Genomic DNA, 14,664 nt, shown 5'->3' on the forward strand with positions numbered 1-14,664 from the left:
GCGTCGACCAGGTTCTATCTCGGTCAAACATTCTCAGTAGCCAAAAGCATTCTGGCTCCTTCAGTGATTGTGTAAGGTGGTTCTGCTTTCGTTTGATAGAATGGGACAATTTGGCTTAAATATCTCAAAAGTTGTAAACAGCAGCGTAATAAGACCTTGGTATGTCGTCGTCCACATCGTCCCGAGTCTTTTAACGTTGGATCAAAGTCTCTACGATATTGTGTTGCCGTGCAACAAGCGTCCAAATTTCCGTTAGCTTGAAAATTAGCATAGTTGAATATCTCAAACAGCGTAATAGCTAGCATGATGAGAATTAAATATGTTGTAGTACAACGTGTCCCGGGTTTGTCAATGTTATAATGATGTTTGTACGATAAACCGTTGCCTAGCAACAAGCGTCCAAAATAAAATTGACATTTTTTTTCATTTATTTTTAAATTGAAAGTTATATATCGCAAAAACCGTAATAACTAGCATGATGCGGTTATACGGTCGGTTATTGCCAATCGGGCCGAGTGTTTGAAAGTTTGAACGATGTCTGTACGATAAAGTTCGGCCGAGCAATAAGCGTCTGAATTTTCGCCTTTTTTTTTGCTTTTTGGCGTCTAGCGTTGCCACGGTAACACTTTTGACTGAGAAAAGTAATGCCCATCGAGGCACGATGGAGACGCATCCAACGATGTATGCCATGCATGGGTGCATGTCCCGGTTCAGGCTACGTTAACGGATAGGTTTTTTTTTCACCATGGTAAAAAACCCCATCCGAATGAATGGGGCCATTTGGCCTGGATTTTGACCAAAAAATTCCTTAAATCACAGATTCATGAAATTTTAATATGTTTAAGTCCACAGCGTGCCGAGTCGGGGAACATTTGTACAATGTCTCTACGATAACCTGTTGCCTAGCAACAAGCGTCCAAAGTCAAATGGAAATAAAAAAAAGGAAAGATAAATATCGCAAAAACTGTAATAATTGGCATAATGAGTTGAATTTGAATTGAATGAATTCTATTTTTTGTGGATTTTTTTTTTCCACATCAGAACGGGGTCATGCTGTACACCCGCTGGTGTGACGGGGGACTTTTGCGACTTTAGCTCGTTAGCAAAATGCTAGCAACATTGCCCTTTGGGCTGTTTTGGACAATTGCAATATGGTCATGCCCTTACTTGGCATGACCACAACTAGAAAATTTCAGGAAATGTTGTCATCCACATCGTCCACATCGTCCCGAGTCTTTTAACGTTGGATCAAAATCTCTACGATATCTTGTTGCCGAGCAACAAGCGTCCAAATTTCCGTTAGCATCAAAATTACCATTATTAAATATCTCAAAAAGCGTAATAACTAGCATGATGAGACTAAAATATGTTGTAGTAAAACGCGTCCCGGGTTTGTCAATGTTGTAATGATGTCTGTACGATAAACCGTTGCCTAGCAACAAGCGTCCAAAATAAAATTGACATTTTTTTTTTAATCTAAAGTTAAATATCGCAAAAACCGTAATAAGTTGCATAATTATGTTTTACGATCCTTTAGTGCCAATCGGGCCGAGTGTTGTAAATTTGAGCGATGTCTCTACGATAAAGTTTGGCCGAGCAATAAGCGTCCGAATTTTCGCATTTTTTTTTTTTTTTTGGCAAAGTGGGTGTATGTTAGCTAGCGTAGCTGCTACCTACCTGCCAGCAGGTGTATGTTAGCTAGCGTAGCTGCTACCTACCTGCCCGCAGGTGTATGTTAGCTAGCGTAGCTGCTACCTACCTGCCCGCAGGTGTATGCTAGCTAGCGTAGCTGCTACCTACCTGCCCGCAGGTGTATGCTAGCTAGCGTAGCTGCTACCTACCTGCCAGCAGGTGCCTGAGGTCCCACAGGAAGCCGTAGTGCTCGCGGCGGATCCCCAGGAACACCACGTTAGCTTTAGCCACGGCGTCCTGGTGCCGCGTCACGTCCACCACGTGGGGGAAGCCGCTAGCGGCTAGCTGGGGCCGGCGGCTGCCCACCACCACGCTGAAGCCGCAGCGCAGCAGACGCAGCGCTAGGGACCGGGAGAAGTCCCCGGAACCCAGGACCGCCACGGGGGGCCGGGCCGGGACCGGGACCGGGTCCTGGGTCCGGGAGCAGGTCTGGGTCTGGACCAGGTCCTGGTTCCTGGAGCAGGTCTGGGTCTGGACCAGGTCCTGGTTCCTGGTCTGGACCAGGTCCTGGTTCCTGGTCTGGTCCAGGTTCAGGTTCTGGTTCTGGTTCTGGTTCTGGTGCTGGGAGGAGCTGGTGAGGAACACGGGGCTCCGGCCCATCAGGGAGATGGAGTCCATCCTTCCTGGACCTGGAGACGGAGGGAGAGACGAGTTACCGGGTCTTTATGTGACGCCGTTGCCGCGTTGCCGCAATGCCGTTGCCGCGACTCCGTTGCCTTAGGAATTAATTAAGTATCTTTATATTTTAACTTTACACACTGTAAGAGTAAGAGGAGGATTTTTAGTGCCAAAATTAATGAATGAATTAATTAATTAAATGTTGCATTAATTAATTCAAATGGGAATGAAATATATCATTAATTAAATGTTTCATTAATTAATGCAAATGGGAATTAAATATATCATTAATTAATTAAATGTTGCATTAATTAATTCAAATGGGAATTAAATATATCATTAATTAATTAAATGTTGCATTAATTAATTCAAATGGGAATGAAATATATCATTAATTAATTAAATGTTGCATTAATTAATTCAAATGGGAATTAAATATATCATTAATTAATTAAATGTTGCATTAATTAATTCAAATGGGAATGACATATATCATTAATTAAATGCTTCATTAATTAATTCAAATGGGAATTAAATATATCATTAATTAAATGTTTCAATAATTAATTCAAATGGGAATGAAATATATCATTAATTAATTTAAATGTTAATTAAATATATAATTAATTAATTAAATGTGTCATTAATTAATTAAAATGGGAATTAAATATATAATTCATTCATTAATTATGTCATTAATTAAATGTGTAATTAATTTTTAAGGATGATTTTTAGTGCCAAAATTAAATAAATAAATAATTTATTAATTATTATTATTATTAATTATTTTAATTAATTAATTAAAATGGGAATTAAATATATCATTAATTAATTAATATATATCATTAATTAATTAAAATGCGAATTAAATATATAATTAATTAAATGTGTCATTAATTAATTAAAATTGGAATTAAATATGTAATTAATTAATTAAAATGCAATTCATTTTAAGTAAAAAAATATATTACATTTTTTCAGTATTTAATTAATTATTTCAGTATTTAATTAATTAATGACACATTTAATTAATGATTTCGTGTCTGGTTCTGGTCCCAGCTGGACCAGAACCAGAACCACAGGGGGAGATGGAAGGATGGATGATTGACAGGTGGATGATGCACAATAAAGACAGGTGATGACGTCAGATATACACACACACACACACACACACACACACACACACACACACACACACACACACACACACACACACACACACACACACACACACACACACACACACACACACACACACACACACACGTCAACACAAGACCAGAACCAGAACCTGGACCAGAACCAGGACCGGCGCGTGTCCGCGGAGGCAGCGTGCCCGTGAAGGACGAGTCGGCGCATGCGCAGCTCGGATCTGCGCACCTGTAGCAGCTAAAACCGCTAAGGCCGGTACCAGAGGTCACAGTCCGGTACCGGGACCTGGACCTGGACCTGGACCGGGTCTGATACCAGAACCAGAACCAGAACTCACCTGCAGAACCAGCTCTTCACGTGAACGCGCTCCGCTGCTCCGCGGTGCCTTCAGGGACCCGGAGAGAGTCGGTGATGGGAGACTCAGACCCGCAGGAGGATTTTATTATATTATATCTGTTTGTTGCAGCTGCAGCAACACAAACACCAAACTAACAAACACCGATATGAATATTAACTGAAAGTAACAAACATCTCTGAAGAACCAGCTCTGTTTTTATCAAGTTAAAAAATCAGAAAAAGATGACGGATTTTTGACCCGGAGTCCCTGAACGCAACATTTCACAGCTTCTTCCAGATGATGAAACATCAGTCACATAATAATAATAATAATAATAATAATAATAATAATAATAATAATATAACAACAATAATAATCCTCATCATTATCATCATAACAATATAATAAGAATATAATAATAACAAAATACTTATAATAATATAACAAAAAACAACAATAATAATGATAATAATAACAATAATGATTATAATAATTAATAATAATAAGACATTAAACTTATCTTTTAGATAACTCTTATTTTTAGAAAAACAAAATGACACAGTTATTCTAAATTCAACTTTCACTCAAACCCAAATCCCGTTTCTATTAAATCAAATTGAATTTAGAAGTAAAAACGTAAATAATCAATCTATTTATCCAAATATGGATTATTCTCATAACATTATGACTTTATTCTCATAATATTACGACTGTATTCTTGTAATATTATGACTTTATTCTAGTAATTTTACAACTTTATACTCGTAATATTACGACTTTATTCTCATAATATTACGACTTTATTCTCATAATATTACGACTTTATTCTCATAATATTACGACTTTATTCTCATAATATTACGACTTTATTCTAGTAATTTTACAACTTTATACTCGTAATATTACGACTTTATTCTAGTAATATTACGACTTTATTCTAGTAATATTACGACTTTATTCTCATAACATTATGACGTTATACTCATAATATTACGACTTTATTCTTGTAATATTACAACTTTATTCTAGTAATTTTACAACTTTATACTCGTAATTTTACGACTTTGTTCTCATAAATTACGACTTTATACTCGTAATTTTACGACTTTATTCTAGTAATTTTACGACTTTATTCTCATTATATTCCGACTTTATTCTCGTAATTTCCAATGTTTTTTTTGTCTTAGTTTGGCCCTACTACTCCGTCCTTCTGTTCCACCTGTAAACTGTTGTGATCTTTATACTGTATATTGTAATCCTTGTCAATAAAGATTTATTTAAAAGGAGACGGAGACGGAGCGGATGAAGCTCCGGATCCTCAGCTTCCCTTCCGTCCTTTACCCTGATTTTAACCCCGGGTTCGAGCTTCCATCCCCGGCAGGAGGAGGATGATCCATCGCCAGGTGATCCTGGCCCAGGTAGGTGGACCCCATTGTTGCTGTTGATGCAGCTGCCCAGCATCAGCATCCTTCCATCATCCCTCCATCATCCCTCCATCATCCTCCCCGCATCCCTCCATCATCCTCCCTGCGCATGCGTACAAGACTCCATGCAACAATAGGGAAATTATAGATTACATCTCCCGTCTGAAAGAATAGGAACATTTTACTACCAGAAACTTGAGCTATATAATCAGTTTGATATCCTGGCAGTAATTCGGCGTATTTATAAGAGCTCATAATGGCGTGTTTTAGCCCGTAATCAACTCATTTGTGTCCTAGACGGAAGCGAGGATACGCATCCGCACAATACTCCATAGCGCAAAAGAGGAATTTAAAGATTAATACTTGTTTCTTAGCAAATCTTACGGTTTCACTGGTCACTTGAAGTGCAGATTAAAACCAGTTTTATCATTAGTTTGATTCGTCGTGAGTCTTAGAGCTGAGAATGACTCATATTTCTTCAAAAACAACAACAAAACTCCGCGGCCGCGGAGGCTGCGGAGGCTGGATGCTGATGCTGGGAGGATGCTGATTCTGGCCGCGACACATCCACGCAACAAAACCCTAGAAACTAGCCGCTGTGAGGCTTTAGACACGCGCCGAATCAAATAACTGATAAAACCCGTGTATCTGCCTCAAGTTTGAATGTAAAATGATCCAGTTTGAAAAGAAATGGCCGATATTCATGTATTCTCTAAACGGCGCTGTGGAGAACCCCGCTACATCTCCCCGCTTTTTGTTATTTTTGGAGAAATATGAGTCGTTCTCAGCTCTAAGACTCACGACGAATCAAACTAATGATACAACTGGTTTCATCTGCACTTCAAGTCACACGTGAAAGCGTAAGATTTTCTAAGAACGAAGAACTAATCCTTAAATTGTTCTTTTGCGCTACGGAGTCTTGTCCGGACGCGTATCCTCGCTTCCGTCTGTTTAAGACACAAATGAGTTGATTACGGGCTAAAACACGTCATTATGAGCTGTTAAAAATACGCCGAATTACAGCCAGGATAACAAACTGATAATGTCCCTCAAGTTTTTAGTTGTAAAATGTTCATATTTTTTCATAGGGGAGATGTAATCTATAATTTCCCTATTGTTGCATGGAGTCTTGTATTTATTTCTCTTTGTGTGGGGATTCCCATCAAAATCCTCTTAAATTCCAGATAAAAGCACAACATGCTGCTCTGATTTAATAATCAACCAGTAAATCTCTTGTAAACACGAAATTAGAAGTGAAGAAGTGATGTTTTCAGAGTGTTTTGTATAGAAGTGTTTGTGGCACCGAGACTGGAAACCACTTTTTTTTTGTGATCAACATTTTTTATTTTCAAAAACAGACAAATACAGAAAACGACAGAAACAACATGGCGGCTCGTTAACAATGAGGCCAGACACAAAAAATAAGAGATAAAAGATAAAACAGGATAAGATTAAGATTCCCAGAATATTCAAATTTTTTGAGATAGGATATTTGAGTTTTCTTAAGCTGTAAACCATGATCAGCAATATTAAAATAATAAAAGGCTTGCAATATTTCAGTTGATTTGTAATGAATCCAGAATGTATGACAGTTTTGCATTACAGAAAATAAAGGACTTTATCACAATATTCTAATTTCTGAGACAGTCCTGTATACTTATTCAGAAAATAAATAAGTAAATAAATAAATAAATAAAGTAAAAAAATACATTTAAAAATTAAATGAATTAATTAAAAATAAATAAATACATTGAAAAAAATAAATTAATTAATTAAAACAAGGAAGGAAAATAGTTTAATTCTGAATTATTTAATTCAGAATAATTAATTCCGATTTAAAAAACCTCCTGTAACCGTGGCCACTGTAGTGCTAACTGAGGAGTTCCCCCGGGCTCTGTACCAGGACTCTCTGTGTTAACTGATCCAAAAGTCAGTTTATTTGCAGATGAGCTTGTTTTTAGGCGGAAATGGTCGTTGTTTTGTTGTTACAGTCGTCCATTTCCAGTTAATTTGCCGTCATGTCCGTGTTTCTGCTTGTCCTTGTCTGTTATTCCTGTTTTTCCCCGACACAGTTTTAGCATGACCGTTAGCACCACGCTAACTGTCCGTGTGGTCACGAATTTGGGGGAAAATAAAACAGAATTTGGGGGAAAATAAAACAGAATTTGGGGGAAAATAAAACAGAATTTGTGGAAGAATAAAACAGAATTTGTGGAAAAATAAAATGGAATTTGGGAAAAAATAAAACAGAATTTGGAGAAAAATAAAACGGAATTTGGGGGAAAATTAAAAATAATTTGCCGTCCGTGTTAGTTCTGCTTGTCCTTGTCTGTTATTGGTGTTTTTACCCGACACAGATTTAGCATGACCGTTAGCACCACGCTAACTGCCTCTGCTTTGTTTTTTTGTGTTCCCGTGTCACCGCCCCCTCCCTTCAGGTTCTGCTCTGCTTTGGGCTGATTGGTCAAAATGCTGATGCATCTCTGTAGTTTGAAGGTCAGTGGCCCCGCCCACCCACACCCCCCCCCTCTATGTCGCCCACCCCGTCACGCCCCTCCATGTAGCTCGTCTCCACCATTGGTCACGGTTACATGATGTTTTTTCTGAAATCAGAAACAAATGTAGCAAACTTAAGTTTTCTTTCCTAAAAACAAACGACTTTTAACACTTTAAAACTCTTTAAAACATCTTTTCAACTTTTAGGAAAAGTTGCTCTAAATATAAATATAATAATATAATATAAAAATCTAATATAAACACTCTGAGCGTCGAACCGTCAACCCTGTCGTTTCTGCAGAACTGTAGCAAAAGATGCTAACGATAGATGCTAACAAAAGATGCTAACGATATATGGTAACAAAAGATGCTAACGATAGATGCTAACGATAGATGCTAACAAAAGATGCTAACAATAGATGCTAACAACAGACACGGGTCATTGATTCTAATAATTTGCTAACAACAGGGGCTACCGACAGATTCTAGTAACAAAGGCTGGTGAAAGATGCTAACTAAAGATGCTAACAACAGATGCTAATGATAGATGCTAACTACAGATGCTATTGATAGATGCTAACAGCAGATGCTAACGATAGATGCTAACAACAAATGCTAACTATAGATGCTAACAACAACCCCGTTCTCTCTCCGTGTTTCTTCAGAACTTGTACCAGAACCGGGTCGTGACTTTGGCCTCCATGGCGTCGCCGACGCGCCAGAACCGCCAGCGCTACAAGGACGCGGCGGCGCGTCACAGCTACGGCCCCGATAGCTTCGCCGTCAACGGCCTGGACCTAGCATCGCCGCTAGCGCCGCGCTGCAGCAGCGACACCGACCTGGTGTCGCCCGACGGGCGCTCCACGCTAGCCGTTAGCTCCGCCCACTACACCGTCGGCCAATCGGAGCAGCTGCTGATCAGCTGGGACGTCAAGGAGGACGTGGACGCCGGAGACTGGATCGGGATGTACCGCGTCGGTGAGTAGCATGAAAATAAGGAAAAAAGAGGAAAAAAAAGATGAAAAAAAGAGGAACAAAGAGGACAGATGGAACAAAGAAAAAAAAGAGGAAAAAATATTTAAAAAAGCAGAAAAAATAAGGAAAAAATAGGAAAAAAATAGGGAAAAAAAATTTAAAAAGGAAAAAAGAGAAAAAAAGAGGAAAAAAGTGCATGTGTGAATGAATAAATGAGATGTAAAACATACATTTCTTTGTAGAAAGGTGCTTTATGAAAATAAGTCAATTTACTTATAGTAATAAGTAGTTACAGCGCAGTCTTGAACATCCAATATGGCGACGACGTTGACGTATCAGCAGCTCCATGGGGAGGATACGTATAAATGTCTATGATCCTCTCCATTAGCATGAGCCTGATCCATGAAAAAGAGAAAAAAAGAGAAAAAAAGAGGAAAAAGTGAGGAAAAAAGGGGAAAAAGTGAGGAAAAAAGAGGAAAAAGTGAGGAGAAAAGAGGAAAAAAAGAGAAAAAAAGAGGAAAAAAAGAGGAAAAAAAGAGGAAAAAAGAGAAAAAAAGAGAAAAAAAGAGGAAAAAAGAGAAAAAAAAGAGAGAAAAAAGAGGAAAAAAGAGAAAAAAAGACAAAAAAGAGAAAAAATTAAGAAAAAAGAGGAAAAAAAGAGAAAAAAAGAGGAAAAAAAGAGGAAAAAAGGAGGAAAAAAGAGAAAAAAAGACAAAAAAGAGAAAAAATTAAGAAAAAATAGAAAAAAAAAGAGGAAAAAAGTGCGTGTGTGAATGAATAAATGAGACGTAAAACGTATATTTCTTTGTAGAAAGGCGCTTTATGAAAATAAGTCCATTTACTAGATGTCTCTGGCTCCCCGGACCAACTAACATAGGGAGTCGGTGGACATCACCGAGTCGGTGAGTAGCGGTAGCCACCATGCCAACATAGAAAGTTCACACGTACGAGTTCAGTTAGGTAGCATGTCACGAATTTAGTTAGCTCGTACTTGACAGATTCTAGCAACACAGGTTGGTGAAATAGGCTAACTACAGATGATAACAACAGATGATAACAACAGACGCTAACGATATATGCTAACAATATGAGGAGTACTAAGGAGAGGTGCAAAAAAACAAGTGCTAATGACGTTGCTAAGAGGAGGCGCTAACGACAGATTCTAGCAACACAGGCTGGTGAAATAGGCTAACTACAGATGATAACAACAGATGATAACAACAGACGCTAACGATATATGCTAACAACAGACGCTAACGAGAGATCATAATAACAGACACTGGTAATTGATTCTTATAATTTGCTAAGACACATGCTAACAGCAGGGAAACATTTAATGGAATTGGGGAAAATTAAAACGGAATTTGGATAAAAATGAAAAAGAATTTGGGGAAAAATAAAATGGAATTTGGGGAAAAATTAAAACAGAATTTGAGAAAAAATTAAACGTAATTTGAGGAAAAATTAAAACAGAATTTGAGAAAAAATTAAAACGGAATTTGGGAAAAAATTAAAACGGAATTTGGAGAAAAATGAAAAAGAATTTGGGGAAAAATGAAACAGAATTTGGGGAAAAATAAAATGGAATTTGTGGAAAAATGAAAACGGAATTTGGAGAAAAATTAAAAAGAATTTGGGGAAAAATTTAAACAGAATTTTAGAAAAAATTAAAACGGAATTTGGAGAAAAATGAAAAAGAATTTGGGGAAAAATGAAACAGAATTTGGGGAAAAATAAAATGGAATTTGTGGAAAATTAAAACAGAATTTGGGGAAAATAAACCAGAATCAAACCTGTGTCCCCAGACGAGCCTCGGTCCGAGAACTTCTTGGACTACAAGAACCGCGGCATCAACGGGTCCCAGACGGGCCAGATCGTGTGGAAGATCGAGTCCAGCTGCAACCTGACCGACGGTTGGTACACCAGCTAGCTGCTCGCTAGCGCTTATCAGCGTCAGATAACAGCCAAGTGTTGCTAAGTGTTGCTAAGTGTTGCTAAGTGCTGTGTGTCGCCCCCTAGTGGAGACCCGGGTCTGCTTCAGGTACTACCACGGCGTCACCGGGGCCCTGAGGGCTACGACGCCTAGCGTCACCGTCAGGAGGAGCAATGTGCCCGTAAGTAGCTGTTAGCATGCTAACTTCACCTGCCGCTAGCATGCTAGCAACACCTGGGTCGGTCCGGTCCAGACTAGTCCCGGTTACCGACTTGACTTATGTGGTTTACTTTCTTACAGATAACTAGGTTAGTTAGCTTGTACTTGCTACATGCTAACTAGCTTAGTTACAGAATGCTAAGTTAGTTAGCTTGTACTTGCTAACATGCTACATGCCCACTAAGTTATTATGTTAGCGTACTGCAGTTTAGTACAACTGACCACATACTACACTACCTAGGAATAATATAAATATTATTACCATGTTCTGGGTCTCTGGAAAGCGTCTAGAGACAACTTTTGTTGTATTAGACGCTATATAAATAAATATGAATTGAATTGAATTGAATTGAATTGAATTAAATAATAAATTAGAATAAATTATTATTATAATTTATGTAGTGGAGAAGCTTCTGAGTTCTTTTACTTTACTCTCAATAACTTAATGTTAATTATTCTGGATCTCTTTCAATTTAAAGCAGCACTACGTAACTTTTCCACGTTAATATCATATTTCCAGAGTCATTGTGATGGAACATCAACTTCCAACAGGTTTAATGAACCTCTGTCATGGTCTGAGGGGTCTGTATCGCCTTCACTGGCACTATGTAACTTTGAGGAGCATGGTAGGAACCCTGCCACACTAAAAAACTACAAATCGTTACGACTTTGACTGCTTTACGGCATACGTCACTTCCCCCTCCTTCCCGATTCGCAGTCGAGACGAAAATGGGCGGGGCTTGGAGCTCAGAGCTCAGCAGAAGCTGGTAACCCGTTGCTGCGTTGTGGTTATTCTGTAACCATGGTAACCGTTGCTGCGTTGTGGTTATTCTGTAACCATGGTAACCCGTTGCTGCGTTGTGGTTATTCTGTAACCATGGTAACCCGTTGCTGTTGTAGCTGCAGCAGCTCCACACAACAGACGTGGGGAAAAGATCCTAATGGTTTAACTTTTCACCGGTTTCCTACTCGGAGGCAGAACCACGGAGGCCAAGTATCTGATATAACAGAGTAAAAGAGTGAAAGAGTCGTCGGCTCGCTTGGATCGCGGCTGTAACGACCAACATAACCTTCCACAGTAAACCACAAACACTCACACAGACCGGGGTCGGATCAAAACACGGGTTTTATTCCCCACTTCTCCAGCTAAACGCAGGGTTTTATTCCCCACTTCTCCAGGTAAACGCAGGGTTTTATTCCCCACTTCTCCAGGTAAACGCAGGGTTTTATTCCCCACTTCTCCAGGTAAACGCAGGGTTTTATTCCCCACTTCTCCAGGTAAACGCAGGGTTTTATTCCCCACTTCTCCAGGTAAACGCAGGGTTTTATTCCCCACTTCGTCAGCTAAACGCAGGGTTTTATTCCCCACTTCGTCAGCTAAACGCAGGGTTTTATTCCCCACTTCGTCAGCTAAACGCAGGGTTTTATTCCCCACTTCTCCAGGTAAACGCAGGGTTTTATTCCCCACTTCTCCAGGTAAACGCAGGGTTTTATTCCCCACTTCGTCAGCTAAACGCAGGGTTTTATTCCCCACTTCGTCAGCTAAACGCAGGGTTTTATTCCCCACTTCGTCAGGTAAACGCAGGGTTTTATTCCCCACTTCGTCAGCTAAACGCAGGGTTTTATTCCCACTTCTCCAGCTAAACGCAGGGTTTTATTCCCACTTCTCCAGCTAAACGCAGGGTTTTATTCCCACTTCTCCAGCTAAACGCAGGGTTTTATTCCCACTTCTCCAGCTAAACGCAGGGTTTTATTCCCCACTTCGTCAGCTAAACGCAGGGTTTTATTCCCCACTTCGTCAGCTAAACGCAGGGTTTTATTCCCCACTTCTCCAGCTAAACGCAGGGTTTTATTCCCCACTTCTCCAGCTAAACACAGTTGCTGGCCAGCTCTCTGCGGTGAAATTAACCCCAATCTGCAGATAAAACTAGTTTGTTGAGGAAAAGATATTAACTTTTGTAGCTGCAGAAGAAAAAAATAATCTCACGAGGAAAACAAAAATATTGCTCACGCCTCGGAGCCTCTTCAGCATAATATAGCAGTCAAAAAAAAAGAAAAGAGAAGTAAGAGTAATACAAAACATGTACTGTATGTTGTACTATTATACTAATTAATTGAAACCAGTCAAACATTTACCAAAGCAGCTGCCAAACACTCCTAAACAAGGTAGTAAGATGGTGGTTGTGCAGAACTGCGGCAGTAAATCCTTCTAAAGAGTGGCGCTCCGACCAGGAGCTCCATTCTTTAGTAGGGATTTCATATGGATCCAAACCGTTAATAATCATTATTTTCTCCATATACCGCTCCCTGGCTTCCTTGTTTAAGGTATCCCGGTAAATTCCAGTTCCTTTCCAGCAGTTTAACATCTTTTTTTTTGCGTTCCGTCTGTTCACTTGGTGAAACAGAAAAGCGTCCCGTCTTCTCTCATCAAAGAAATGCAGCGACAGGACAGGAGTTTTCCAGCAGTACGCGCTGGTGCTCATGGGAAACGTAGTGTTCTTTCTGGTAAAGCACTACCGCTTTGGTCCAAAAGATGCCGCCAAACTCAGAAAAGCTGAAAGTTACGTTGTGCTGCTTTAACAGATGCTAACCACATATGCAGTACCAGGTGATGATGGCAATTACTAATGATGGGTGCTAATGATATATGCTAACAACATGACAGGTGCTAAGGAGAGGTGCAACAAAACAAGTGCTAATGACCGTTGCTAACAACAGGTGCTAATGACAGATTCTTTTTTTAAATTTTTTTAGAGTGAAATACAATTTATTAACATTCAGATTCAGTGTAAAAATCACTTTTTGAACCAAGGGTTAGGGTTAGTCCACTCTCTCCACTCTCTCCACCCATTTCTCCGTGTTGTATGGAAACATCTCCCACCTCGTTGGTGCAGAAAAACCCCACAGAGACTCAGGTTACTGACGATTCTGTCCCCGGTGGATCCCTGTGTTTCACACGGCCACCACAAACGCAGCCGAGAGTCACACGGCGAAGTCTGCTCCCCTTTCCTCCATCACTTTCACCAACAAAAACGGAAAGGTTGGAATTAATCGCGACACGGAAGTGAAGCGTTGCTCAATGAGTTGCGCATACGTAGTGGCCACCCGTCTACGTCACTCTTAGATTAACGACAGATTCTAGCAACACAGGTTGTGACCGGTCTGGTCCAGTCTGTCCTTCCTCTCGTCCTTCCTGTGGATTGAGTTTCATCTGCTGTTGGATCCTGGAAAACTGGGAAACTGTAAAACGCTGATGGAACCAGAACCTGATCCGTCCTTTCAGAGGACAAAGGACTAAAAATAACCTGGACAGGAAGAGGAGGAGTCCAGGACCAGGGAGGGGTCCAGGACCAGGGAGGAGTCCGGTCCCGTCCGATACCTGGGTCTCTTTGGACCGCATGTGGTTTTCCACCCCAGACGATGGAAGGAGGATCCAGAGAGAGTTTCATGTTCCTGACAGAGACGAACGGTTGATGGGATGGATCTGGATCAGGTTTAGTTCCTCAGGTCTACTAGTCCTGGTTTCAGTTCTGGTTTTGGTTCCTCTGGTTTTGGATCCTCTGGTCTTGGTTCCTGACGGAGACGTTGATGGACGGCTTGTGTCTCCAGCTGGGACTGATGTGTCCCGGTTCCAGCAGGACCAGCAGGACCAGCAGGACCAGCCGGACCAGGACCAGCAGGACCAGTCTGGACCGGATCCACGGGGTAACGGTTCTCCGTCCGGTGTTAAAAACTAAAACTGATTTCCTGCGTCTCTGTTTCCTCCTGGATGAGTTTGGTAATTCTTTTTTTCCTTTTTTTATTTTTTATTCCTTTTT

At 40.1% G+C, this 14,664-nt stretch overlaps 2 protein-coding genes across 5 annotated transcripts in view; one reads left to right on the plus strand and one right to left on the minus strand.

Moving 5' to 3' along the window:
- Positions 1 to 3,852, minus strand: part of steap2 (STEAP family member 2, metalloreductase) — a 74,692-nt gene extending 70,840 nt beyond the window's left edge. Inside the window, exons 1-2 of one of the 2 annotated variants that reach the window (XM_061713467.1) lie at positions 3,800 to 3,852; positions 1,842 to 2,321 (exon numbers count right to left, since the gene is read on the minus strand). In XM_061713467.1, the coding sequence (XP_061569451.1) occupies positions 1,842 to 2,310 (469 nt within the window). In that variant the 5' untranslated portion in view covers positions 2,311 to 2,321; positions 3,800 to 3,852. Of the gene's footprint in view, positions 1 to 1,841; positions 2,385 to 3,799 lie in introns of those variants that run through there. The other variant, XM_061713466.1, reaches the window with a different exon arrangement.
- A 1,235-nt stretch (positions 3,853 to 5,087) lies between these two features.
- The window catches only part of LOC133422909 (E3 ubiquitin-protein ligase HECW1), a 56,953-nt gene continuing 47,376 nt past the window's right edge, over positions 5,088 to 14,664 (plus strand). For 2 of the 3 annotated variants that reach the window (XM_061712939.1, XM_061712940.1), the window contains exons 1-4: positions 5,088 to 5,217; positions 8,385 to 8,697; positions 10,500 to 10,607; positions 10,714 to 10,808. In XM_061712939.1, the coding sequence (XP_061568923.1) occupies positions 5,188 to 5,217; positions 8,385 to 8,697; positions 10,500 to 10,607; positions 10,714 to 10,808 (546 nt within the window). In that variant the 5' untranslated portion in view covers positions 5,088 to 5,187. Of the gene's footprint in view, positions 5,218 to 7,661; positions 7,720 to 8,384; positions 8,698 to 10,499; positions 10,608 to 10,713; positions 10,809 to 14,664 lie in introns of all 3 variants that reach the window. The other variant, XM_061712941.1, reaches the window with a different exon arrangement.

The sequence above is a fragment of the Cololabis saira genome, chromosome 22, assembly GCF_033807715.1.
Source record: "Cololabis saira isolate AMF1-May2022 chromosome 22, fColSai1.1, whole genome shotgun sequence".
Lineage (NCBI taxonomy): Eukaryota > Metazoa > Chordata > Actinopteri > Beloniformes > Belonidae > Cololabis > Cololabis saira.